This window comes from Diceros bicornis, chromosome 14 (genome assembly GCF_020826845.1).
Source record: "Diceros bicornis minor isolate mBicDic1 chromosome 14, mDicBic1.mat.cur, whole genome shotgun sequence".
NCBI classification, from domain to species: Eukaryota; Metazoa; Chordata; class Mammalia; order Perissodactyla; family Rhinocerotidae; genus Diceros; species Diceros bicornis.
The window spans coordinates 25,371,877-25,397,474 of NC_080753.1; the positions used below are offsets into that span (position 1 = coordinate 25,371,877).

Sequence of the window (25,598 nt, forward strand, 5' to 3'; positions counted from 1 at the left end):
ACCAAGGGAGGACCAGACTCATTGGCTGGTCTCGATTTCCACAAGAGTCCGCAGTGGACCCCTCATTGCCACTCCAGTCATTGTCCCACCACACCTCCTGCAGCAAACTCATCTGGAGCTGCTTCAAGCCCCACAGTTCCAAGAATGAGCGAGAGGAGACATCCTTTGACCTTGTTATTTACTCCTTTTGGGTCTTCTGCCTGACTTCCTTTAAGTCCCTTACTGGTTTTGGGATCAAAGAGTAGTGGTGTAGAGCGATATAGAACACAAGCTTTGGAATCAGACAGATCTTGGTTCAAATCCTTGCTCTGCCACTTACGAGTTTTGTGACTTTGGGAAAGCCTTAGTTTTCTCATCTGTAAAATGGGCATGGTCTGACTTACCTGCAGGACTGATATTCATAAAAATTACCTGATGAGGTATGACTACCAACTAATCAGAACAGATGTCAGCCATAAATGGCTAGTCTGACAAAGGCGTTGTCAGCATCTTAGGGACAGATTATTCCCACAATCCAGCTCACCTAACTCAAGGTCATCAAGACTGGATGCAAAAAAAAAAAAAAAATAGAATGCTGGCAGAAAAGAAGGAAAAGTGGAGATCATTAGATTGCCCCTTTTGTTCTTCAACCAGCTGACCTTGACCGGGACAACTGATTGTCTTAGAATTTGGGGAGTTCACCTGCTCTTGAAGTTCTTCAATCATTGCCATTTTTATGCTCTGAGAATCCCATTTGCACCCCAAAGGAATGGAAATCAGAAGCCACACCTCCTAACAGAAGGTGCTAGCAGAGCATGACCAGCCAACCCAGAAACCACTCCAGAAGCAGGTCTTTAGAAAGTTCTAGAAAGAAGGGCCAACACTTGCCCTCCTCCCATATATGACCTCCCACCACCCTGAGCCATCATCAGCCAGCAAGCTCGGGGTTTGTCCACGACACACGTAATGCATGACGCCACCTACGTAAGAAACTCCCTAGGAGCCCTCCCAGATTTAGACAAAATCCAGAAGAATTTTGTGGAGAAGCGGAGCCAGCATTAGCCCTCACCACAACTTTGAAGAGCCACAGATAAGATATATGTGGGTTACATGTAACACTGCTCTGGCTGACGTGGTGTTGCCCTCGTGACAGCGAGGTTCATAACAAGCTAGTCTTTCTTGGCCCCAAGTAAAGGAGGCAAGAAGTGATAAAGATCATCTGAAGAGGATAGCGGTGGCAGCCACACCAACCAGATGCCCTGGCCCCTTCCCTCTGCCTCTTCCCCAGGACGCATTCATATACTCTACCCCAAGTCTAGAAAGTCAGAGCACAGCAAGGGCAAGTGGGGGTGCCTCACCTCCCCAGCTCCGGCGTTGAGGACCGCGTTGATAAAGGACATGATGGCCGTTTTCAGGTTCACTTCATCCCGGTATCGGCCCAGACTTCGGTCTAGCTCATTCAGCAGTGTCTGGAAGGAAAGCCAGGACAGATATGGAGAGGAGGGCTCAGGATCCAAGTCCAGCTCTTGCGCCTCTGCTCCTGCCATTCCAAACACCCAGAATGCCCTATCCATTCTCTCTACCCAATCTCTCCAGCTTATCATGGACCTCCTCTAAAACTCACCCTTTCCAGTCTCAGTCCTGCCTTATTTCCTCCCCACTCGGCCCTCCGAGTTGGTTTATACTGTGGGAAGTGCTGCTCAGCTCTTCACAGCTGTTTACAGCTCATACATATCCCTGCCCAGCTCCTTGACACATGTTCACCGCCTTGTATCCCTTTGCATCTTCTGCAAAGGGTCAGGGGCCACTTTCTGCACAGAGTAGATACTTAAAAGTGTTTGATGACAGCACAAACAAATAGCCTATACTGGTGGACAAACCACAGAGTTTGCAATGACAGCCCACATCTATTGAGACTTACTCTGTACCAAGACACTTTATACTTATTGTCTATCTCAGTACTTCTCTGGGGCAGGTCAAGGATAAGAAACAAGATTAGCAAGGCCTGAGCTCCCGGGACTTGTCTTAGTGTCCACACAGTAGGCACTGGACCAGGCATAGAGTCTAAAACCTTGATCCCAGCAATTGCATTCAATTCAATGATTCTTGACTGAGCCCCTATGAGCTAGGCGCTGGGCTCAGATATGTAGAGCCACGAAAATGAAGCAGAGCAATATGCTAGCCTCAAAGAACCCACGTTCTGGTGAGGAGTCTGTCTTCCCAGCCAAACTTATGTCTTAAGGACCCTCAAGTCTTTTCAGATAAACCCTCTGGCTCCCAGTATTCTCTGCCTATTACCTTCCAGGAGAGGGCATGCAACCTGCATAAACTCCCCTTCCCCCCTAGTTTCTGCTACAAAGAATCTTCCGTCCTTCACCCCCAGGATATGAGGCTCCTGCCCCATCCCCAGCTGCTGCCCCACCCTCCGCAGGCTCCTCACCTGGAAGCGCGTCCTCTCGGCCGCATACACTTGGTAGTGTAGCATGGCCTGCAGCACCTTCTTGTGGCCGCCGGGCACGAGGCACACGGCGCCCAGGATCTCCAGCACGGCCACCTTGGTCTTGCTGTTTTCAGTTCGCAGGCTCTGCGCGATGGTGCTGATGGCCTCAGGCTGTGCCAGCACGTGCGCCCGCCCCTGGGAGTTGTTCATCAGAGCCTTGATGCAGCCGATGAGGGAGGTGTGGATGCGGCTCTCACAGGTGGCGTGGTCCATGCTCCGGAGGAAATTCAGCAGACAGGTCAAGCCCTCCAGCTCAATGAAGCGAGTCACAAACCTACCCAGACCAGAGGATTAGCAAAACGTATCCTGCATTTGTGTATTATACATTCTGCAAACAGTTACCCCATTACCTGCGTACCACCTTGCCTCATCTACAGTATCCACTTGGTTCATCTATAAAGTTTAAAGCACTGAAATCCTATCACCCTCACAGGAAACTTGCATCTTATTTGCATTTTAAATACCATCATTTTCATGTTATTGACTGTCAGTTGCATAGCTGTGATGGTGTGTCTGTGAAGGAGATGATCATGATAATTATTACAGCTGTTAAACCTGAAGGCTCATCCCCAGTGAGGATATAATTAAGAGAATTACAGTCAGTAGACAAGGAGGACTTCCAGACAGGGGTGCCGTCAGAGTCACTTAGTCAAGGGACCAAGGCTGGGGATGGTACTCTTTAAGGGATACTTAAGAAAACAACTTATCTTGAATGTTAGCAGAAAACATTAAAAACCATTTAGTTCATGGGTTCTTAACCTGGAGCCTGAGTTCCCCTAAAGGTCTATGGCCAATATTTAGGGATCCATGAAAAGAAAATTACACTTTTATTTTTGGTAACCTCTAACTGACATTTAGCATTTCCTTCAATGATAAATGTAGGCAATAAGCGACAGTGGTATGAGCAGAATCTGTGACTTTGTCACCCAAAGAAATCCCAGCTACTTTCATATCACATTACAGTTGTTGCAGGTATATCAAAATATCATTTACACTCATTAGCACTTCAAAATGATGGCGGTTGCTAGTTCTTGCTATTTAAGGCATAAAGAAGCACATTTAGTGCTACCTCACAAATTTTTAATATTTGGTAACTGTATTTCAATGTAATTGCTTTATTTTAGGTAGGTCATAAAAATAGGTTATAAATCCTACCTATTTTTATCTATTTTATTTTATTATTTAAAAACATCACTCTGATAAGCAGTCAATAGGTTTGATCTGGGAGCCAAAGCCATCCATGGCGTGTGCGCACTCACATAGTCTTAGAATAATTCATGATCTGAGTAATGTCATAAATGGAGCTCAGAGAACCACTACATATAATTAATGCATTTGATCCCAAGTGTATTTGTGTGTATTTCTATACTATTATATAAATATGACTAGAAAAATATACTCTCAAGTTGTTAAAAATAGTTATTATTTACTTTTTTTCTATTATATGCTTTTCTGTATTCCACAAAATCTCCACCATGACCATGTGTAACTTTTGTGATCAGAATTTTGTTAAGGGAAAGAAAAATAAATTGAGGTGGGAGACAAACCTCCCCTCAACCCTGTACTTCCTGACTTCCTCATCCTTCCTGCTTCCCTTTCCTATACCAGACCTCCACCCACACCCTGAGTGACAAAGTGGGATTCGAGTGCCTCATTCTCCTTGATGCTCTGTTTCCAGGCTCCTGGGGCAGAGAGCTCAGCCCAAACAACACACACACACACACGTACACACACACACACATATGCAGGCAGACCAGTGTGTGCTGGTAAATGTTATAACAACCGGCTCCCTGGAGAAAGAAAAAAAAGGTTTTATTTTGTTGTTTGCCAATTTCCATGGTATAAATACTCCCAGCAAAGCCAATTTCAAGCTATCAATGTGACATCATTGAACGTGGAGTTGCGAACAGATACACCATTTATAGTATTTCCACCATGCGTATACAACAGGTGTAAACTCAAGAGCATACATAATAGTGAAGAGCATATATAAAGGTAAGATGCAGTAAAATCATTAGGTAATTAGGGAGTGATAAGTTTCAAGTATTTATTACCTTTGTTTTTCATATAATTTATTTAATCATAAGTTTATATAATTTACATTTTAATCATAACTCTGTTTAACAACCAACTTGCCAAACTGCCAAAAATTTAACAGTTGGCCCTTACAAGCTGGTTCCCAGACACAAGAAGAGCCTGTGGCTCTTGTTCCCTCTCTGGACCTTTGCACAGCGTGGCCTGGGAAGGGGGGAGGGGTTCTTCTAGGACCTTTGAGACATCTTCCCCTTCTTCTTGGCTGCATTGATCCCACTCTAGATGGGGAAATCTCATCCAAAGACACCACACCTCCCCCTAGCGGTTGGAGTATTTCTCACCCACCGTCCCCTCCTCCTGGCTGGGGCACCCACCAGCCCCTCATTCTTCGAAAGCTCTTCTTATATACCTTGTCTGTTTGGCCATCCTCCTTCCTGTTCTATCCTCCCAAGAAAAACAAGTACCTGCCCTCAATTTCTCTTCAGGTAGCTCTTCAGGACCTGTGGTTTATTCCATTTTCCTGTGTTCATCTCTCCTCCTCCTACATGCCCACTGCTCACAGCCTCCCAGCTCCTCAGAGAGAGGGGGTAGGAGCTGGAAGTGAAGTGAACTCCAGGGAATGTTGGGGAATGGTGTTGGCCATGGGGACGGGATGGGAGCAGCGCACTGTGTGAAGCTTCAGGAAGTGGAGAGGAACCAACGGTGGGAAGGGACATGGAAGGAAGTGAGGGAAGAGGAAATAGTGAATCACCTCATGGGCTGCGTCCGAAGAGCTGTCTTCAGGTCTTCTACGATTTGGTTCCGCATCTCCGTCTCCTCCTCGTCAAATGCGTACAGACTCTGCATCTGAGGTAGGTAGAAGGGGGTGGAGGTCAGGCTGGATGGCCTGTCTCCCAGCCCCCTACACCCCCAGCCCAGGTGTGACCCAGGAGCCACCCCTGCCTCAGGAAGGGTGAGGCCTCAGGGGATGGTTAACTAAGACAGAGTGTCAGACTCTGAGAATACCCAGGTTCTGGTCCCAGACTTCATTTTCCTCATCTATAAAATGGGAGAATTATTGACCCAGCCTAATTCCCAAGCCTGTGTGATATACAAATGATTAATAAATATTTAAATGGTTGGGGGACTCTAAATCCACACCGAGGAGGGAGGGATTACAAAAAAATCTCAAGAGTAACTGCAACGCTGCTGAGCCCCGGGGAGCGGGATGTGCGGTGCGGGAGCCGATGAGGGAGGATCACTCTCCCCACCGCCTTTCCAGGTGGGGGCAGGGCAGGAGAGGAGCGCTGCTCACCGCAGCCATGGAGTTGATGCGGTCAATGTAATAGTCAGGCCAGCTGGTCGCCAGCTTGTTGGGGTCCTCCTGCTCCTGGAACAAGAAGAAAGACTGTATGGACCAACGGGCAAGACAGACCCATGGCCTGAGATCCTGAGCTTCATTCCTTGTGAGCAGAGAGATTCACTTCCCAGCCCCGCCTGGACGGGGTGACTTCCAGGAGGTTACAAAATCCCCTCAGGCTTCCCTTTCTTCCTCGGTAAAATGCAGACAACGAACATTGACTCTCATGACCAGCCAATGACCTGGGCAGAGACCATGCAGCTATATACACTTTCAATGAACAATATGTACAATTAAAAATATATTTTTCCCTGTTATATTTGTTCTGACTCTAATAAAATATAATTTTATATCTGTTGAATCTAATAAAAATTTGTGCTTATATTTCATACATGTTTTTTCAAATTTTATTTTTCTGATAATATTCTCATTGTATTTTACAAAAATATTGGCCTGTGATGGTTTGGAAATTTAAAAACTTACTCTTTCTCTCAGAGAGTTTGAGAAGCACTGATATAAAGCATTTGGTGCAATGCCTGGCACAAGTAGGTGCTCAATAAAGAGTAACTTTACAAAAAGAGGGAAATAGAAACTCCCAGGACCCTGGGTTTTGGCAAGACTTAGGAGCCCCTCATAAGGGTCCGTGCAGCTCGATGGCCCAGCCCTCAGGTCTCAAGAGAAAGCCTCAACCCCTCCCCAAGTATGGACAAGAATGATGGGAATTGGATAAATATTAATGCTGATTGGAGATCCAGCCCTCTCCTCCGGCCAGCGGATCTGCTTCTGGGCATCACACACACCCTGCCCGTTCCTGTCCCTGTCCCATTGGCTTGTGCCCCTTCATCTGCTTTCTGCCCATCTCCAGCTTCCAAATCGGCATGAAAACTTACCTCCTCCAGAACTTCCCTAACCAACCTGCTGTCTGCCAGCCGGCCTGGACTCTGCCCTGCATCTCTCAGCTCCATCCACTCGGGCTTCACGATTTTGTTTCATAAAATTCAAATTTGAGCCTAGTGGGAAGGCTGCCTTGATTTGGTCTTTGTGACTTCACGTGACTGTATGTGTTACATCTCCATGACTGAAGCCCCCAAATTCTATCTTCTACCTTGGGTGGGGGGGTGGGGGGGTGATCACAGCACCAAAGACAAATGCAGCAGCCAACACATCCTTTCCTGCCTTCACTGGCTCATCACTTATCCAGTCCACATGCATTTAATGAGCACCTACTCAATGCCAGTCACTGTACTGAGCCCTGAAAGCACAGAGCACAGAGTCCGAGTCTCTGCCTCCAACAAATAGTCTAGTGCCAGAGGCAGGGTGATAAATGCTCTGTGGCAGAACTATCCATAGTGAGCCATGGAAACCGGGGAAGGTGGGGATCTAAGACGGAAAGCTTGGGAGGGGGGTGGGGCGGGCGTCTGAAAGGACCAGGCTGAGTTATTAAAGATTAGTAAAGCCAAGACAGGTGGGAGGGTGTCACAGAGAGAAGTACCATATGGGAAGAGAGGGGGGTGTGAAAGTGTAGGGGAAGTTACACACATTTTGTTTTGGAAATCAGATAGAGACGTCCTTACATTTTAATAACTTTTTTATTTTAGCTGTATAAGAGATCAACTTAAGGGAACTCCGTAGTAAATCAATTTGGAAAGTGGAGAATCATGAGATATGATTAATTACTCCTGAAATTTATTTTCTCCTTCTTTCCCTCCTCTCTTCCGTAACTTGAGCTTTTTAAAGACCTGCTTTTCTCATAGTGAGATTCCTGGACACCAAGCATAGTATTCTGTGGGTGCTTAATAAATGTGCATTGAGTCTACTAGACAATGGCTTATAGTGGGTGCAGTCCAGGCATCTCATCACAGGTTCTCAGACTCCAGAGGGCGGGGTTCTAGCAACTGTGCAGCCATTCGCAGTAACTGGTGGTGACTTTGGGTGAATCCATTGCCTCTCTAGGTTTTCCTTGCCTCATATGTAGAATACAGGACTAGACTGAATTCTTTCTCAGCTCCTTCCAACTCTAGAATGTGTATGATTCTAATCCTCCAATTTTATAAGGTCGGTCTGGTTCAGTATGGAGCACTGGATGGGACAAATATCCTGGGCGAGAAGAGTAAGAAAAGAGCTATGAATGGGCTTCAGGGAGCATGAAGGAGAATCCACTCAGCATCGCCCCAGACCTGCCTGTCTTCTCCCAGAAGGGAGAGGCCTGAGCCCCAGGCGCAGGAATAACTGGGTTCCACCCCTCAAACACCTGTCTCTGAGGTCAAAGGAACAAGCTGCAAGTCTGAAAAATGGGAGAGTGGAGGGGAGAGGAGGAAGGTGGGCAGAGAAAAGAAAAATAGAATGGAAGCAACAGGCTAAAATAGAAACGGGGCAAGAGAGGCACAGAAAGTGATGAGCAAAAGAGACACAGAGATGGAGAAAGACGGAGGAAGAGAGAAGAAAGCACAGCCTCTGGGAAAGCAGAGGGGAGGAGAGAAAATCCAATTAAGCCCTAAGTGGAGCCTGGTACATCCTTTCTAGGGAGGACCACAGTCAGGAGGCTGACGACATCTTTTAATGAATGAGAGGAGGAGAGGGAGGAAAGGATGGGGAGAACGGGGACTGACGGGTGACCCTGATGTGCACACTGCCCTCTAAAATCAAGCCTGGGACATGGCGGGGGCTAAACATCCAGAAGAGACCACCCCTCCCAACTCCTAAACTGAGTCCTTACAACAGAGCTGCCCCAGGAATGGCAGAGGGCAGCAGGCCCTCCAGGCATGGGCACAGGCACAAGAAGAGAGTCTAGACTTGTCATCTGTGTATCTCCCTGACCCAGCACCACTCCTAGAACCCAGGGGGTACCTGCTTAAAGGGTTTTTGAAAAACAGAATCCGATTTCCCCAAATGTAAGCTGCATGAGAGCAGGGATTTTTTTTTCCTGATTTTTTCACTGTTGTTCCTCCAAACCTAGAACAGTGCTGGTGTATAATAAATATCTGTTGAATGAATGAGCCAGCATGGAGGCAAGAGCTGCCCCGTGCCGTGGACCCTGAGATGGCAGTGGGAGGGGTCAGAGAGGGCACCTTCTTCTTGCTGCAGTAGATCTGCCATTTCTTCTCAGGGGGCAGTGCAAACACAGCCTCCCGGTTTTTGTCGGTGAGATCCAATTCATCCTGCAAAGACAACAAGAAATATGTCTGAAACCCAGAGATGGTTGACATTAGGATCTTCAGCCCTACAGGAAATTATAATTCCCCCAAACCTATCTCCCAGCCTACTATCTTCCTCCAAAGAGCATCAAAGATACCACAGGGCAATTCTTTTTCTGCTAGAAATACACCCTCAGCCCCCTGCTTCTACCCAAGCCTGCACTGCTTCTACCCTGCTTTCCTTACTTCCTGTTCAGCCCAGCTTGGCTCTGCAAATCTACCCGCCTCCTCCAGGTCCCCTGTTCCCTGCACATCTCCTGCATTGCTCTGCTTAGCCCTAATCCTCTTGCCTGTGGTTTCTTGTCTTCCATCCCTTGTCCTTCTTCAGCTTGTCAACACCATAAGTCAAGGCCCGACAAAGAAAGGAGTCAGTCTACAGACCCAGTCCTCGCCCCCATCCTTCAAGTCTCCCTGCCCTTTGAGTCTCTCCGCTAGAAATTCTCTGGCTGCCCAACCTCAGTATGAATCCCAGCACAGGCTAGGGGGAGCTGGTGAAGAGGAGGACCTGAGCAACTCTCCTGGCAAGAAGGGCATGCCATACTAAAGGAGGTACGGATCTGCTTCCCATGGAAGTGTGCCTGCATGCACACGACTCGGGGCTCCACCAGGCTAGCCCACACTTCCCAAGGAATAGAACTGGGAAGTTTCTGATGTCATCAAAATTAGGGTATCTCTATAGGTAGTTTGGGATGACTTTATAGGTTTGGCTGTGCTGGATGGCCCCTAAAAATCTCTCTTCTTGAAGCTTCTTCTCTTTTGATTCATGAGTGATGCTCAGGCTCAATAAGAAAATAGTTATTGGGCTGTGGGGAACATAGTGCTTTCAACTCAATTACTGTGAGGGTTTTTGTTGTTGTTGTTGTTGTTGAGGAAGAGTCTCCCTGAGCTAACATCTGTGCCAGTCTTCCTCTATTTTGTATGTGGGTCACCACCACAGCATGGCCGCCAACGAGCAGTGTAGGTCTGCGCCTGGGAACTGAACCCCGGTCACCAAAGCAGAGCGCACCGAACTTAACCACTAGCCCATGGGTTCGGCCCCTGTGAGGGGTTTTTTAATCAAAAGCAGAACTCACATTAAGATAATAACGCATAATATTACTTTTTTATTTTTAAAAATGATAAACAGTGAAAGTAATATCTAAGAAAGTAAAAGGGTCTTAAATACCAATATTTATACTCTTGTCCCTATACTTTTATTAAAGGGAGAACGTTAAAGACTTTCCTTCGCCTAGATCAGAACTGTCCAATAGAAATATAATGTGAGCCACATGCATTTGAAGAATTTTCCAGTCACATTAAAAAATTAAGAAATAGGTGAAATTAATTTTAACACTACATTTTATTTAATCCGAAAAATCTAAAATATGATCATTTCAACATGTAATCCATGTAAAAAATTATCAGTGAGATATTTTACATCAAATCTGATGTGTATTTTACCCTCACAGCTCATCTCTGTTCAGCCCAGCCAATTTCAAGTGTCTGGCATCCCCATGTGACCCGTGGCCGCCATCTTGGCCAGCACACACAAAGATAGTTGGAAACAATGCCCATTAGTTCACTTGCTTTTAGAAATAAAGACTTCTGCAGATCTGATGCTAATCAAAGGTTCTTCCCCAGAACCACCCTCTACATAGCCCAGGAACATCCTCAATCAAAATTCCTGAAGCCCTGCTTGAGGTTCCTGCAGTATTTCTTTTTCCACAGTCAGATTCAGAAACAAAAGAAAACGTAGAGATATGTGCACCTTACATTTCCCAGCACAAACTCTGCATCTCTTCTGCTTTGCTTACACAGTTAGTTCCACCTGGACTGCCCTCTCACCCACCCCGTGGACCCTGGTCTAATGCCCAAGCTCAAAGTCAGCCTCCTCCAGCAAGCCTTCCATAGAAAAGGTGTTGTTCCCAGGGAAGAACACCTCTCCCTTCCTGAACTCCAGAGCAGTGACATTCAACCTTGTATTCTAGATATTTATGCACTGTCTTGTCTCACCAGTGGCCTCTGTCACTAAATCAATGGACATTTCGTGGTGATTTTTCTCAGCCCAGGTTGCCTATTACTCTGCTGACCATTCACTCCTTACTGAATCTCTCTTCTCTGCTTTCTTTGACATCCACACCCTTGGGCAGAGAGTGGTCCCTCTGTGTTCCTCTTGGGCTCCATTGATGACCTCTCCTCTTCTCTCCCACCATTAAATATTGAAGCCCCTCAGGGCACCATCCTGGGTCCTTTTCCCTCCTCCCTGTGCTTCCCTGGGTGAAGCCTTCTTAGTCATTCCCAAGGACTCAGATATTACCCCAAACTCTTGCAAACCTGTACTTCCAGCCCACCAGCTTTCTGAGGTCTAGACCCTGGGACCCAACTGCCTCCTGTACCTACTTACTTTGATGTCCCTCAGGTACTTCACGTACTTATGTAGTGCTACTATGTGCCAGGCACCGTTCTAAGTGCTTAATGTTTACTAATTTATTTAAAACTTACAACAACCCATTTTACAGATGAGGAAACTGATGCACAGAGAGAATATGCAAATTGAGTTCATCACCCAAGCCCCCTTAACCTGAATCTCCTCTGGCATATCCTGCCCTGTACAGGGGCTCAACATCCACCCAGTTCCTCAGGTCTGAAACCTGGGTGTTCCTTGATTCCTACTCACTCACCGACCCTGCCAAGTCCTAATATTTTTCCTCCTAAATAGCTCTTGAATCTTTCCACTTCTCTCCATCCTCACTGCTAACACTTCAGTCCAACCCACCACTCTCCCTAGCTTGGATTGCACCAATAGCCTCCTACTGGTCTAGCCAGAATCCTTCTTTAACAGAGTACCCTGAATGGTCTTTCAGAAAAGCAGACTGGATCACCTCGAACCCCTGCATAAAGCTGTGAGTGGCTTTCTATCTCCCTTAGGATTGAATCCAAAATCCTTATTCTTGTCTTCATGGTGTCCTCCAAAAGGACCTGGCTCTTTCCTGACTTGAAACTCTCACATATGCTTCTTCTGCATGGGACCCTCTGTCACGGTTCTGCACCCCCATTCACTTATCTAATCATCACTCTACTTTCAGATCCCAGTGGCAATGTCACCAGTTCAGGGAGGCCATCGTGACCTCCAGTCTAGAATAAAGCTCCCTGCTAGACACTCCCACAGCCCCTGAATGTTCCCTTTCCAAACACTCCCCACATTTGCCATTACTGTTTAAGATCAATCTTCCTATTAGACTTCATGTTCTTGGAGGCAGGGACCATGCCTGTTGGTTCCTCCCTAAATCCTTGGGACCCCCGTAGGGGTCCAGCACAGAGCAATCTCTCAAGAAATATTTTTCATTTGTTTGATCAATACCTGATGCTAGTCTCCTTGCAGACAAGACTTGCCTGACTCATCCTTGCTTTTGCCAAAGTACCTTGCAAGGAGCCCTGCCCACTGAAGATGCTCAATAAATACTTGTTCAATAAAAGGGCCAAAGAAAGAATACCTCTCGCCATATTCTTCTCTCAAAACTCATGCTGTGATCAAGAAAACATCCCTGACTGTGATAATGTAAGAAATACATTTTTGATCTTTGTTCTCAGTTCCTAGCATAGAGCTCCTAAATCCCTTGGAATTTCATGAGTGATAGAAGTGGTAGGAACATCTTTTATTCCTGACACAGAGCTTCTAAACCCCTTGGAATTTCCTGGGTGATAGAAGCCTCTTTATTTTAGTGAGGCAACTCTTGGTGGGGCCCTCAATAGCTTCCAGATGGAGTCTGGTCACCAGAAAGATCAAGCCCTGATTAGAAGCTTAGAACTTGCAGCCCCATTTCCCAAACTCCAGGAAGAGAAGAGGAGCTGGAGATGGAGTTAAAAATCTGTCCTGTCTACATGATGGAACCTCCATAAATGCCCCTAAATGGCAAAGCTCAGAGAGCTTCTGGGTTGGAGAACACATTCACGTGCTGAGAGGGTGGTGCACCCCAAACTCCACAGCGACAAAAGCTCCTGCACTCGGGACCATCTGCACCTTACTCTATGTACCCCCTCATCTAGCTGTTCATTTGTATTCATTATAATACCCTTTCTAATAAACTGGTAATAGTAAGTAAAGTGTTTCCCTAGTTCTGTGAGCCATTCTAGTAAATTATCGAACCTGAGGAGGGGACCATGGGAACCCCTGATTTGTAGGCAAGTCAGACAGAAGTGTGGGTAACCTAGGGACCTACTACTTGTGATTGGTGTCTAAAGTGGAGGGCAGTCTTGTGGGTCTTAGCCCTTAACCTACGGGGTCTGCACTAACTCGGGGTAGTTCATGTTAGAATTGAGTTAAATTGTAGGACATCCAGTTGGTGACCTCAGAGAACCGGAGAATTGACACCACAGATTTGGTGTCAGCAGCATTCTAAGTAAAAATCTGATCTTAGTAGTACTGGCTAACACCCATCAGGATCAAAACATTATTCTATACTAGGAAACACTTTGTTCTCTCCCACCCTGTGCCTTGTCCTGAGGAAAGGTATAAATCAGGACAACAATGAGTTTTCCTGAACCTGATGTCATGAGGAAGGAAGGTGGACAACTTTTTCACATAACCTGCATGGTCTCATCTTATAGTGGCCTTGTTATTTGAAGGGCTAGACCACCTTAATCAGATACATCCATTATCGAATAAGTATGAAACCCCATTTCAAATCACACAGCATTGTTTCTCTACTGGTTTGACTACTGGCCAACCACAAGAATGAGTGACCAAGAGCTAATGGTAGATGGACTTGTGCTCATCACTCTAGGCCAGGGTTCAGGCCTGAGTCCTGGGCATGGGTCCTGCATCCCTGATCTGAACTTTCCTTGGCTTTGTCTCACCATCGGACCTCCAAAGAGAGGAATCATGCTTCTTTCCTGTCCTGCCTCTTTGTGATACAGGGGTTCTCACAAAGGCATACAGCTGCTCTGGTCTGGACGGGTGGATGGGCATCACAAAGAGTAAGGAAGAGCTGCTACCTTAGTGTGAATGACACACCCCAGGGTAGACACGGGATATAATCATCCCGGACCCAGGTTCCGAGTGTGTTCCAGGTGTGATATAGGCATCTCTACCTCCATATTTCTAGCCAATCCTTCTCTGTTCTGAGGTACCTGGTGTCTGCCTACAGAATCCCACTCTGTCCCTTCTTCCTGTATCTGAGATAAAAGGATCCCAGGGAAATTCCAGTGAGTAGAAGAGAAAGGTGTCAAGTGTTCTGATGTTCTTTGAGTCTCCTCACTGCCCTATTTCACAAAAGCCCGGTCCTGCTCCTTTCGTGGTGACTTAACTGCTGCCCCATGAGGTCTAGAATCCAGTGGAGATATGAGGAAACAGGTCCATTCTTCTGGGGACAGATTTCATGGTGTCTACCCCAGTGAGTGATTCTATTTCTCCCACACGGCTGACATATCCTTGGGGGCCCATCTCAGCCCCAAGCAGAGACCCCAGCACGTGGGCCCCTACCCTCTGTCCTGCTCTGCCTGCTCCAGCCACGTGCCTCATCATTGTCAACGCCCTCCCTTCCCTGCCCCCTCACTCACCACCAGCTCTGCGAAGCGGACATTAAGCTCCTCTGGGTTTGGGATAGGACTGGAGAACTCCATGTACTGCAGAGGGTGGCTGTCCCGGAGGTTGATCTCGGGGAGGTCGCTGCCCCCAAAGCAGCACAGGAAACCCAGGCCATGGCGGCTCCTCTTGCGGGGGGCCATGGTCACTGCAGGCCAGAGGGACAGTCAGTAGGCAGATGCCCTAGGTCCTCATCGTGAACTGGGCAGGAGAACAGAGAGCACAGAGTGGTCAGGCATGGCAGCCAGGTGGGCAGGAGCAGTGGTCACTCTGCCACCATAACTTCTTTGCCCAACTGCCAGGAGCCCTCAACTCAACAACCAAGTCCCCCTCCCTTTGCCCACAACTTCACCCTGTTCCCTCCAGCACCTTCCATCTGGAGCCATTTACATGTCCTCCGTACCATGTGCTCCCCGTGTTTCCTGCCACAAACACTTTCAGATTTTCCCTCCCTGCCCCAGAGAAGAGAGGAAGGCTATAGACACAGAATGTGACTTCCAGGAGGTCAGAGCTGGCACTCGTCTTATCCTCTCCATGACTGTGCAGATGGGAATCCTATTCCCTGTCCTCTGGCCATTTCCAGCAGCGCTCACACACTCACTTGATTCCTTTTAGGGTATGTGGATGCCTGGTTTGAAGGTTTCATCCAAAGAGGAGGGAAGGGTTGAAGTAAGCCGGCAGGAGAGACACTGAGCTAATTATATGGCATGACTCCTGGAGCAGCGGCCTCCAGGGGAGTAGAAGATGGAAGGCTTGCACAGTTTTCTGCCCCATCTGTTGTGCCCAGGCATGTCTGGATGGATGGGAAATATCAACAGGGCACAGGTTCACCCATCCATCTAGAAGGAAGGGTGACCCGGAGAAGTCATTAGAGTGAACCCTGGTTAAGGAAATGGGGCTGATCATTGGAATGGTGCTCAACCAATATTGAAGGAAATCTGGTCAACCCTCCTTTCCATATCAACCAAGAACAGAGGGTACTACTGTGGCCAGAGACCAGAAATGACAGACACCCAACAGTTAGGTGGTCAGTGGAGCAGAAAAGGTTAAGTCTTTGGCTTGCCGCTGGGAAAGCATCATTCAATGGTGTCCAGCTTGAGGAGGAACACTGGCCCTAGGTATTGATGCCACATAGCTTCTAGATAGATTAAGCCCAACTATCTGCACATAGGCTTCCCCAAAGCGTAAAACCATTCTTGACCACTGGTTCCTAAACAGGCTTTCAGATACTCTGGGTGGGTTCACTAGAGAGATCATAGCTTACCCACCATACTGCTGCCCAGCCATATTCTCCTCATCCTTTATATATCTTAAACTTTCAGACATAAATAAGATTTTGCCTTTATCTCTGTTGAATATTATATCACAAGTTTGGGGTCAAGATTTTTTTTTAATTGGTAAATATACATAACATAAAATATACCATTTTAACCATTTTTATGTATACAGTTCAGTGGCTTTATCACATTGTTGTGCAACCATCACAACCATCCATCTCCAGAACTTTTTTCATCTTGCAAAACAGAAACTCTGTACTCATTAAGCAATAATTCCCCATTCCCTCCTCTCCCCAGCCCCTGGCAACCACCATTCTACTTTCTGTCTCTGTGAATTTGACTACTCTAAGTATTTCATAAGAATAGAATCATACAGTATTTGTTCTTTTGTGACTGGCTTATTTCACTTGGCATAATGCCCTCAAGATTCAAACATAACACAGTATGTATCAGAATTTCCTTTCTTTTTAAGGCTGAAAAATATTCCATTGCATGTATATACCACATTTGGTTTATCCATTCATCTTTTGACGAACACTTGGTCGTTCGTCAACTTGGGTTGCCTCCTCCTTTTGGCTATTATGAATAATGGTGCTATGAACATGGATGTACAAATATCTGTTTCTGTCCCTGCTTTCAATTCTTTTGTGTATATACCCAGAGGGGGTCAACATTTTTTTGTTATTGTTGCTGGGAAAGATTTGCTCTGAGCTAACATCTGTTGCCAATCTTCCTCTTTTTTTTTTTCCCTCCCCAAAGCCCCAGTCCATAGTTGTATATTCTAGTTGTAAATCCTTCTAGTTCTTCCATGTGAGCCGCTGCCACAGCATGGCTACTGACAGACAAGTGGTATGGTTCTGTGCCTGGGAACTGAACCCTGGCCACAGAAGTGGAGCACAGTGAACTTTAACCACTAAGCCATCAGGGCTGGCTTCAAGATATTTTTGAGTCTTGATTCTTAGCTGTTTCTCCTAGATTTGGGTCATTAACAGAATGGTCAGAATGTCGCCATGGTCTTTACCCACATCATTGCTCAAAATGTTGACCACAACAAGGATGTAGACAGACCAGATGACATAGCTATCTCTTCTGGGAATGCCAAAGAACTGGTCATCAACACTCTCAGGGGACAGTCCTTCAATCAGGTCTGACTCCATGAACCCACGTTCTTATCTTGCCCTCTTTTCTATAAAGACACCACACAAGACTTTTCCTAAAGCCTTGGGGAACTTGAGATATGCCAAATCTAAGGCATTCCCTTGAACCAAACTCTAGAACCTTATCAAAAAAGATAATTGTGGCATAATTTGTTCCTAGTGAACCCAACGTAACTTCTGGAGAATACTGCTTTATTTCCTAAACCCTAATAATCCAGCTAATAACAGTGTGATCTGATCTGGCCTCTCATATAAGTCATGATGCATTTTAATTGTCATTCTAGAGTTTTCACTGGCTCCATTTTATCTTTCTTCATAAACTTTGTGACAGATTTTTTAACAGACCCAGGAGAGCCTCAAATACACAATCTGAGGTTGCCTTGTGTTATGGGTTATCTTTTCTGTGTTTACATATTAGCTCTCTACAGCAATACTGAAGGCTTCTTGAAGGCAGGGGCCATGCCTCCTGCTTCTTTGACAGTCCCCCCATTTCTAAGATTAGTAAAATGCCTTGTACCTAGTGGGTGCTCAATAAATATTTCTTGGTCAATTGGGAAATGACCTGCACTCATAGAAAAGGAGGAGAGAAATATGGACTGAAATCTCTGACTCCTAGCAGCTGACACACAATCAGAAACCTTTGTAGGGAACAACAAAGGGACAGTCCTGAGGCTGGGGGCAGGAGAAGTAGCCAGTGGGCTAATGCAGTAATCCTGATACATGGTGGTGAAGACCTGAAATAGGCTGGTGGCTCAGGAAAACAAGAGGAAGGGAGGCTTTGGGGTCTTCTATGGGACGCGACAGCCAGTGGCCAACAGTGGGTGAAACAAAGCCCTGGTCTCCAATTGTGAGGCCTAGTAAAGCACTAATTCTGCAGGCAGATAGGGGTGGACCATCCTGCGGGGTCCCCTTCCCATTGTCAAGTTTGGGATGATGATGTAAAATATAGACCAAGTCCCTTTTATTTCATCAGCCTCCAAAATGCAGCTGCAGCTGGTGGGCAAGACTGCCTTGTTCAGGGCATAAAGCATGGGAAGGAGACTCTCAGAGCCGTTGTTCAGGGCACAAAGCATGGGAAGGAGACTCCCATAGGCCACGGTGAGGCTGGTGGACTGCATGATGGGGCTGGAGGGGGGGACGGTCAACGTCTGGGAGGACCTGTGAACTCTCTTCTTGCCTTCACCTCTTCAATTTCTTCTTGCTCCCCAATCTCCTTCCTTGTCCATCTTTGCCCTTCAGCTCCTGAGCCAGGCTTTACAGGGAGAATCGGGGTAGGGGCAGGGCTGGCCTACAGCTGGCACCCCCTGCTAGTCTTACACCAGCCGTGTGCAGCCCTGACTGCTCTGATCGGTCCGTGCCATGCCATACCTGTCACTAAATATTTTTAATGTCTCTCTCCCCTGAGTATGAGGAGTGAGGTGCAGTGGCCTCAGGAGGAGGGATGAAGGAGACACAGGCCTTCCAAACAGGAAGTGCCGTCCCCACGGAGAAGGGCCTGAGCCCCGGGGGAGCGCTGCATATTTGCCCTTTTAAGGGGAGGCCTGTTTGACAGCTCCCCAGCGTGTTTATGTTTCTGAGGACACCCTCCTCCCCATGACCCCCTCTTAGGTCTGTTAGGGCCTCATCTGAACATCCAAGACTAAAACCACAGGCTCTCAGCTGGGAATCTTCTAGCTTCATGGTAGAGATCAGAAAACTGAGGTGCAAAGAGGAAACGTCTTATCTGAGACCACACAGCTAGGGACAGAGCTGGGACTGAAACCCAGGTCTCTGCAGCATTCAGAATGTGGTCTGGTCACTACCCCACCAAGCTCATCTTCCCATGTCAACGGCCCTTTTCGCCATCTTGCTCCAGCCCTCCACTAGCCTCCCTCCACCAGAGAAGACCATTCTCTACAGCTTAGTTTAGAAATAGCTCCAGTCTCAGGGGTCCCCTCTAGACCAGGTGATGGAGATCCCAAAGGCCCCCTGCTTCTCCTCCATCAAGAGGAGCTGCTTCCACCTCCCACCACCCCGATTTCTCACCCACCCCTGCTGTGACCCCTTCACCCCAGCAGAGTCTTCCAAGTCAGACGGACTGGGATTTGACTCGGGGCTTTGCCTTCCCAGCTGGGGGACCCTCAGCATGTTGCATGAGGTCTTAACCTCTCAGAGCCCCAGGTTCCTCATCTGTGAGACCAAGACAATAACAGCACCTTCCTCGGTGGGTTTCCGTGAAGAGTGAATGAAGTAACGTAAGAAGCCTGGAGCACACTGGGCACTCACTAAAGGCAGCTAGCACTGCTGCCGGCCCTTCGTTATCATGATCACCAACAAGGTGAGACCTGCCCTGTCCAGAGCCTGTAACCACGAGCCCTGCTCCAGGCACAGATGGGGCCACCAAGCCTGGCATTGTAGGGACTTGCTCAGTCCCAAAGCTGGGAAGAAGCTGCCCAACTTTGTCGTCAGTAACTGGGAAGTCTGGACCAGAGGAGCTGTGCTTCTCCTCGGACTCGGAGCCATCTCTAGTTGGAAGGGTGAACCCTCGACACTGACCCTGAGCAGGAAGTGGGAAAGGTGGAGGTGGACAGAGCGATCCATTTCTGAAAATCCCTTTGGAAAGAGGAGCAACAGAGGTTCCCACCTCAGAGGAGACTTCAGAAGCGATATGGAAGAATGGGAAGCATCAGCAGAGCAAAACCCAGTGACTTGAACTTGGGCCAAAGGGATATAACCTGCCCCCCGCCCCCCCTGCCACACACACATACCTTTCTCTCTGCGGAAACTGCCCAAGACCAACAGCTCCATTCCCTCCACATCCTGTCTCCTCGCCCCCTCCCCTTCTCCTTGTGGGGACAAGGTCCAAGGACTGTCGGTCCCTAAACACAGAGTGACTGGCCTAAGACACCAGACCATCAGGTCACCACCAGTTAGCCCTCCTGGGCCAATAAAGCTCCTCGAAGGGGTCTCCTCCAGTCCTCTACCTCCTACCAGACCTCACCTCCTTACTGTCATGTCCTTCCACATGTGGAGAAAACAGATTTCTTTAGCTCAGGAGACTAGGGCTAGTCCTAGCTCTGTCACTAGCCAGCTGTGGGCCAGGGGGCCATGGCGTTGGCCTCTCTGGGCCTCGGATTCCTCTCTGTGCAACGGTAGAAGACCTCCAAGGTCTGAAGCCCTCCAAGGGCCCCGACAGCCCTGACCTTCCATACTGTCTGGCTCAATCCCAGTCCCAAAGATTTCCCTGGGGGCTCTCCCCCGCCTGCACTGAGCACTCCTCCCACATTCCCCTCCAAGCCAAGAAGTACTTCCTAGTACTTGAGTTCAGTATTCCCATTTGGTCTACAAAGATGAAAACCCTAACCCTTACCCCCAAACTCTGGTCCCCAGTCCCTCTATACACCAGTTTTTGCATTCATTAGGACTTCAAAAGCCCCATATCATTAGTGCTTATTCCTAAGTCTTAAGTAAAAGCAGAATATTATTAATACTTGAGACTTTAAGTGCCAGACACTGGGCTCTACCTACCTTTCATCTCCACAATAACTCTCTAAGACAGGTGGCATCATTTTAAGGAAGTTAAAAAAAAAAAACAAACCGTAGTTTAGAGAGGTTAAGCAACTTCCTGAGGACACACAGCTAGTTAGTAGCATAGCTAGGATTCAAACCCATGACTGTCTGACTCTAAAGCTGTAAACCACTAAGCCATAGGGCTTCTGTCCAAGGAACACCCTAAGCTGAGCCCTGCTCAGAGCTTTCTCAAGTGTTCTATAGATTCAGACTCAATAATTCATGATTGAGCATTTCCTGTGAGCTGGGCCAATGTTTCCATAGCTCTGCAATCTTATTTCAGCTTCACAATGACCTTGCGAAGTGGTTGTTACTATTATCCCCCCTTACAGATTTTGATATTGAGCCTCAGCAGCTGTCACATGGCTTGTCAATGACACCCAGCTGCTAGGAGACAGAGCTGGAACTCACAACCAGATGTTCCAACTCCAGGTCTAGTGCTCTCATCACAGAACCAAAGCTGAGTGATAAACCTGTCGTTTAGCTCTTGTGGCCAATGCTGCAGCTTTGGGGTATTCAAATTGCCTTCTCCCATCTCTTTCCCCACCTCCATACATGGGGTAATAGGGCAAGGATATGCTGTTGGGTTTCTCCTGGCCACTTGCAAAGTGCTTACTGGGATCCAGGCCCTGTGCTGACAGCTCTCTGCTTTATCTTATTTATTCCCCCCACCCTTCCAATAGCATCACTATCCCTTCTTATGGATGATGACCTGAAAACTCTCAAGGGTCAGGCGACTTGCCCAAGGACCACATCCTATAGGTGAGGGGCTGGGTTTTGAGGACAGTCATGTCACACTCAAACACACATACTTTTAACTCGCCTAGATGATAGAGCCACAGAAGCAAACAAGGCATGGTTCCTTTCCTCAAGGAGGTCCCCTTCTAGTGGGGGAGCCAGGAGAGTTGAGGCAGTGACAACACAGGAGGGTTAGCGAGACAGGTGCTTTGGCAGCACTGAGAAGGGGGACCTGGTCCGGCCTGGTGGGGGGAGAGGAAGGCAAGGAAGGCTTCCTGGAGAAGGTGACATTGAGCCAGTCTTGAAAGAGAGGGAATTAAGGAAAGGTACAAGAGGTGGGAAAAGGCCTTCCGAGAAAAGGGGAATAGCATCAGCAAAGGCGTGGAGAGAGACAGCATGGGGTGCATGAGAGCAGAGTCCTGACAATGACCTAGTAATTTGTGGCTAAATTAACAAGCAAAGGGAACAGACAGGGTATACAAGCACCTTGGCTTGACGGCAGAGCTCAGGCATCTTGAGGAGGCTGCTCCTTTGCCCTCCTCTTCCCACCAGGCCCCCTGGGGCCCGGGTCTGAGAATGGGGCCTGGAACAGAAGGAATGTAAACAATTTCCTGCTCCAGAAGCTGGAGATTCCTCCCTATATAAGGACCCTTCATGCAGCACCCCGGGTCACCTAGGAAATGGCCCCAGGCCCAGCTTACCCGGGACCTGGCTTCCCAAGGAAGAGTCTATGCTTTTCCATCCCAGGCTAACCTACCTGGGCCTCTGCCCATCCATCTCCCCTCTGCCCATCTACCACACACCTGCTCCCACTTCGAGCCTCTGAAGACCATCCCCTCATGCTTTGTGGGCAGCAGACAGGCATGGGGTCCCTCACAACCCTATCCACACCCGCTTCTACCCTGAAGCTACCTGAATTACCAACACCCCACTCTACAAAGTCGGTTGAGTTCTATTCAACTCTATGTGACTTCAGACAAGTGACTTAGCCTCTCTGAGTCTCAGTTTCTTTATCCGTAAAATGAGGAAATAACAATAGAACATGATTCATAGGGTTGCCAGAGAGTTAAATTAGTTAATATTTGTAAAGCACCTAGAATAGTGCCTAGTACTAATTAACCACCATGAATAGCTATATAGATAAGCTACTGTTATAATTATGAAGATACATGAATGTTGACTGTATGTATTGCAGAAGGTTCTCTGTATATACAAATGAATCTGACATGTTAGTACAGGGGTTGGCAAATATTACAGGGGCCAAACCCAGCCACAGCCTGTTTTTGCAAATACAGTCTTATCGGAGCACAGTCACACCCATTCGTTCAAGTATTGTCTAGCACGGATTTCACGCAACAGAGACCCCATGGCCCATAAAGCCAAAAATATTTACTACCTGGCCCTTTACAGAAAGCTTGCTGATCACTGTGTTATTAGGTTGAATCATAAGTCACTGACAGTATTCAATTCTGTTTAATCTACAAAATTAATTTCATATAGTTCGATTGAGTATAGCATACTGGCTCATCACATGTCCTGTTTTTCTCATTAAAACAAGAGTTCTATGTTCTAAATTCAGTGATTCTAATCATAACAACGTTATAATTACCATTTTCAGAGCACCTACCATGTTCAAGATTTATCTCAAACTTTCGCCACACCCCTGCTAGGTAAATATGATCATGGCTGCCCCCTTCTACAGACGAGGAAATTTGAGGCTCAGAAGGATGTGAAGTGTGAGCCTAGGACTCAAACCAGTTCTCCAGACCCCATATCTGCTACGCTGTCCCCACTGGCTGCTATCTAAGAGGTTGCTGGGAGGGAGATTCATCTCTGACCAGGACAAGAAATGGAGAGCATAAAGACCTCCCATCTCCCCGCTTCTCTGCGGGTTTATCTCCCAGACGGGGCTGGGGCCCAGTGCTGTGACTTCCCTGTCAGCCTCTGGACAGGACTCAGAATCATCTGTCTTGTAGTTGTGAGCCTCAGGCTGTGCTGGGGAGGGGGCAGGGAGCACTTTCAGAAAAAAGCAAGCTCTCTTTCCAGGACTGGGGGAGCTATTTTTAGCAGCCGCCTAAATTATGGTTTCCCCCTCTGCTCTGAGAAAGACAGAGAAAGCAAAAGTAAACGCTCTCAGTCCCAGAGTCCCCTCAGTGCAGGCTGGGGGGTGGGAGACACAGAGGGAAGAAAGGGAAGAAGAGAAAGGGGTGTCTTGCTGGGAAAGTGAAACTGAAAATTCCCCAAAGTGACATTTCTCTGACTTGGGGGTAAGTGTGGAAATTGTGGATTTTCCAATTGGTTTTCTCATTTTGAGAAATGATAAAGAGAATATAGGCTTCTTTGTCTCACTAGGGCAGAAAACAAGCAGATAATAGCTCTCCAAAGCTAGGGTCAAGCATCCACTCATTCATTCACCCATCCATTCATCCCCTGAGTGACTGCTGTGTACAAAGCAATTTTCTGGGTGTTTGAGATGAACCAAACATCACATCCTATCCTCACAGGGTTTACAGTCTTCCTGGGGAGGCATATGCATAGACATGCACAACCAACCAGGGTGCAGGGAGGGGAGGAGGTGCAGCTCCAGGCCCTAGGACTGCAGGGAGGGAAGAGTGACTTCTGGAGGGGGTGACCTGGAACATTCCCCAGAGGAAGTAGCCTTGAAGCTGAGTCTCATTAGAAGGATGTTGGTACCTGCCAGGGTGGGTCCAAGAAAGCATTGACAACAAAGGTGCGCCAGAGTGAGGACCTGGTGTCAAGAAAAGCCTAACGTGAGTGAGAAGCAAAGGGAAGTCATTTTAACAGGCTGGAATGCAGGGCTCAAAGAGGTGCAGTGGGAAACAAGATTGGGGCCAGACGAAGGAAGGCTTTGAATGCCGGGCAAGGAGGAGGAAGCCACTGAAGGACGGGTGGTTGGTTGGTTTATTGGCTAATTAGTTGGTTGGAGAGAGTTTGTGAGGCCTGATCAGAGCTGGGATTTGGGGGGACAATTCTGGTGGCACCCTATCTGGTGGATGACAGGAGAGAGAGACAGAAGAGGCAAGAGTTAGGAGGGAGCTCTGTCTGTCTGAGCAAGAGTTAACGAGGCCCTGCACTGCCAAGAATGGGCAGAGAGAAGGGGATGGATGCCAGAGATGTCCCTGAGGGGTGTGCATGCGGATGAGGAGGCTTTGGCAAGACGTGTCCTGGGCACGGAAAACAAGGACTTGGGCTGCGAATGAGAGGGAGTGGTGGGGAGCTCTTTAGGCAACAGCTGTGAAGTAAAAGAAGAGAAGGAATTTCAACACCCAAGTCTCTGCTACCCTTTAGAGCCAGAGGTCTGGGGCTCCCGGCCAAGGGGAAACCACCCCACTGTGACAACATGGTGTCCCACCCCCTCCTGCTTCCTGGAAGCCAAGCCCCTCCCACAGTTCACACAGATGGGGAAGAGGTGGGGCAGCCCGCAGCTTCCTCCTGTGCCCCCAGCCAGGTCTCCCACCAGAGCGCCCCAGTGTGCTGAGAACTCACACCATTCTACGCAGCCCGGGGCTGGGAGAAGCTCCCTACTGACCACTCCTCCTGGTCCTCTCCTGGACTCCCAGGACAAAGACACTCCGTCACCTATGAGGGCAGAAACCTGAGGTCCTGTTAGAGCAAGCTGGGCCCGGGACCCCAGCTGGGCCTGTGCACATGGTCACATTCTGGACCCTGAGCTGAGTCTTCCCCAGACCCAGTGCCCTCCTTACAGTCCTGCTAGGTTCTCTCAGCACCCTGCATTCACACCAGAAAAGGCCCTGCATGTGCCTCAGAGTCTGGCTGGACATAAATACTGGACAGCAGGCTCATTCCATCTCTCCAGGGTGGACCAACTGGGGGAAGACAAGGGCTGAGGCAGGGGGTGGGGAAGGGAGCTGAGCTGACTTCTGGAAGGCAAATGTGATTGAAAATGCAGACCCAGGGTGACCTCTCATCTGCTCCTCACTCTTGTTCATACAATTTCATCCGTTCATTCATTCATTCTAACAAATATTTGTTGAACACCTAAGTACCGTGCTAAAAGCTGGAAAAATACGGCCGTAAACAAGAGTTCAGTTTCATGGTGAAGGAGGACAATTAAGCAAATAAACATAATAAAGCACAGACATGGTTATGACTGGGGAGGTACAATGTTTGATTCTGAGGAATGTTTGCAGAACTCCCTCCCAATGGGAGTTCCATTCTACCCTGAGCATTCTGCTCATGCACAGGGTTTAGAGAGGGCATCGTATAGTGGGAGGAACACTGGGAAA

At 47.8% G+C, this 25,598-nt stretch overlaps 1 protein-coding gene across 2 annotated transcripts in view; it reads right to left on the bottom strand.

The window, feature by feature from the left end:
* The window catches only part of DAAM2 (dishevelled associated activator of morphogenesis 2), a 101,851-nt gene that overhangs the window by 27,107 nt on the left and 49,146 nt on the right, over window positions 1-25,598 (bottom strand). For both annotated transcript variants that reach the window (XM_058554437.1, XM_058554436.1), the window contains exons 2-7: window positions 14,585-14,810; window positions 8,921-9,010; window positions 5,808-5,882; window positions 5,265-5,359; window positions 2,420-2,753; window positions 1,338-1,448 (exon numbers count right to left, since the gene is read on the bottom strand). In XM_058554437.1, the coding sequence (XP_058410420.1) occupies window positions 1,338-1,448; window positions 2,420-2,753; window positions 5,265-5,359; window positions 5,808-5,882; window positions 8,921-9,010; window positions 14,585-14,752 (873 nt within the window). In that variant the 5' untranslated portion in view covers window positions 14,753-14,810. The remainder of the gene's footprint in view (window positions 1-1,337; window positions 1,449-2,419; window positions 2,754-5,264; window positions 5,360-5,807; window positions 5,883-8,920; window positions 9,011-14,584; window positions 14,811-25,598) is intronic.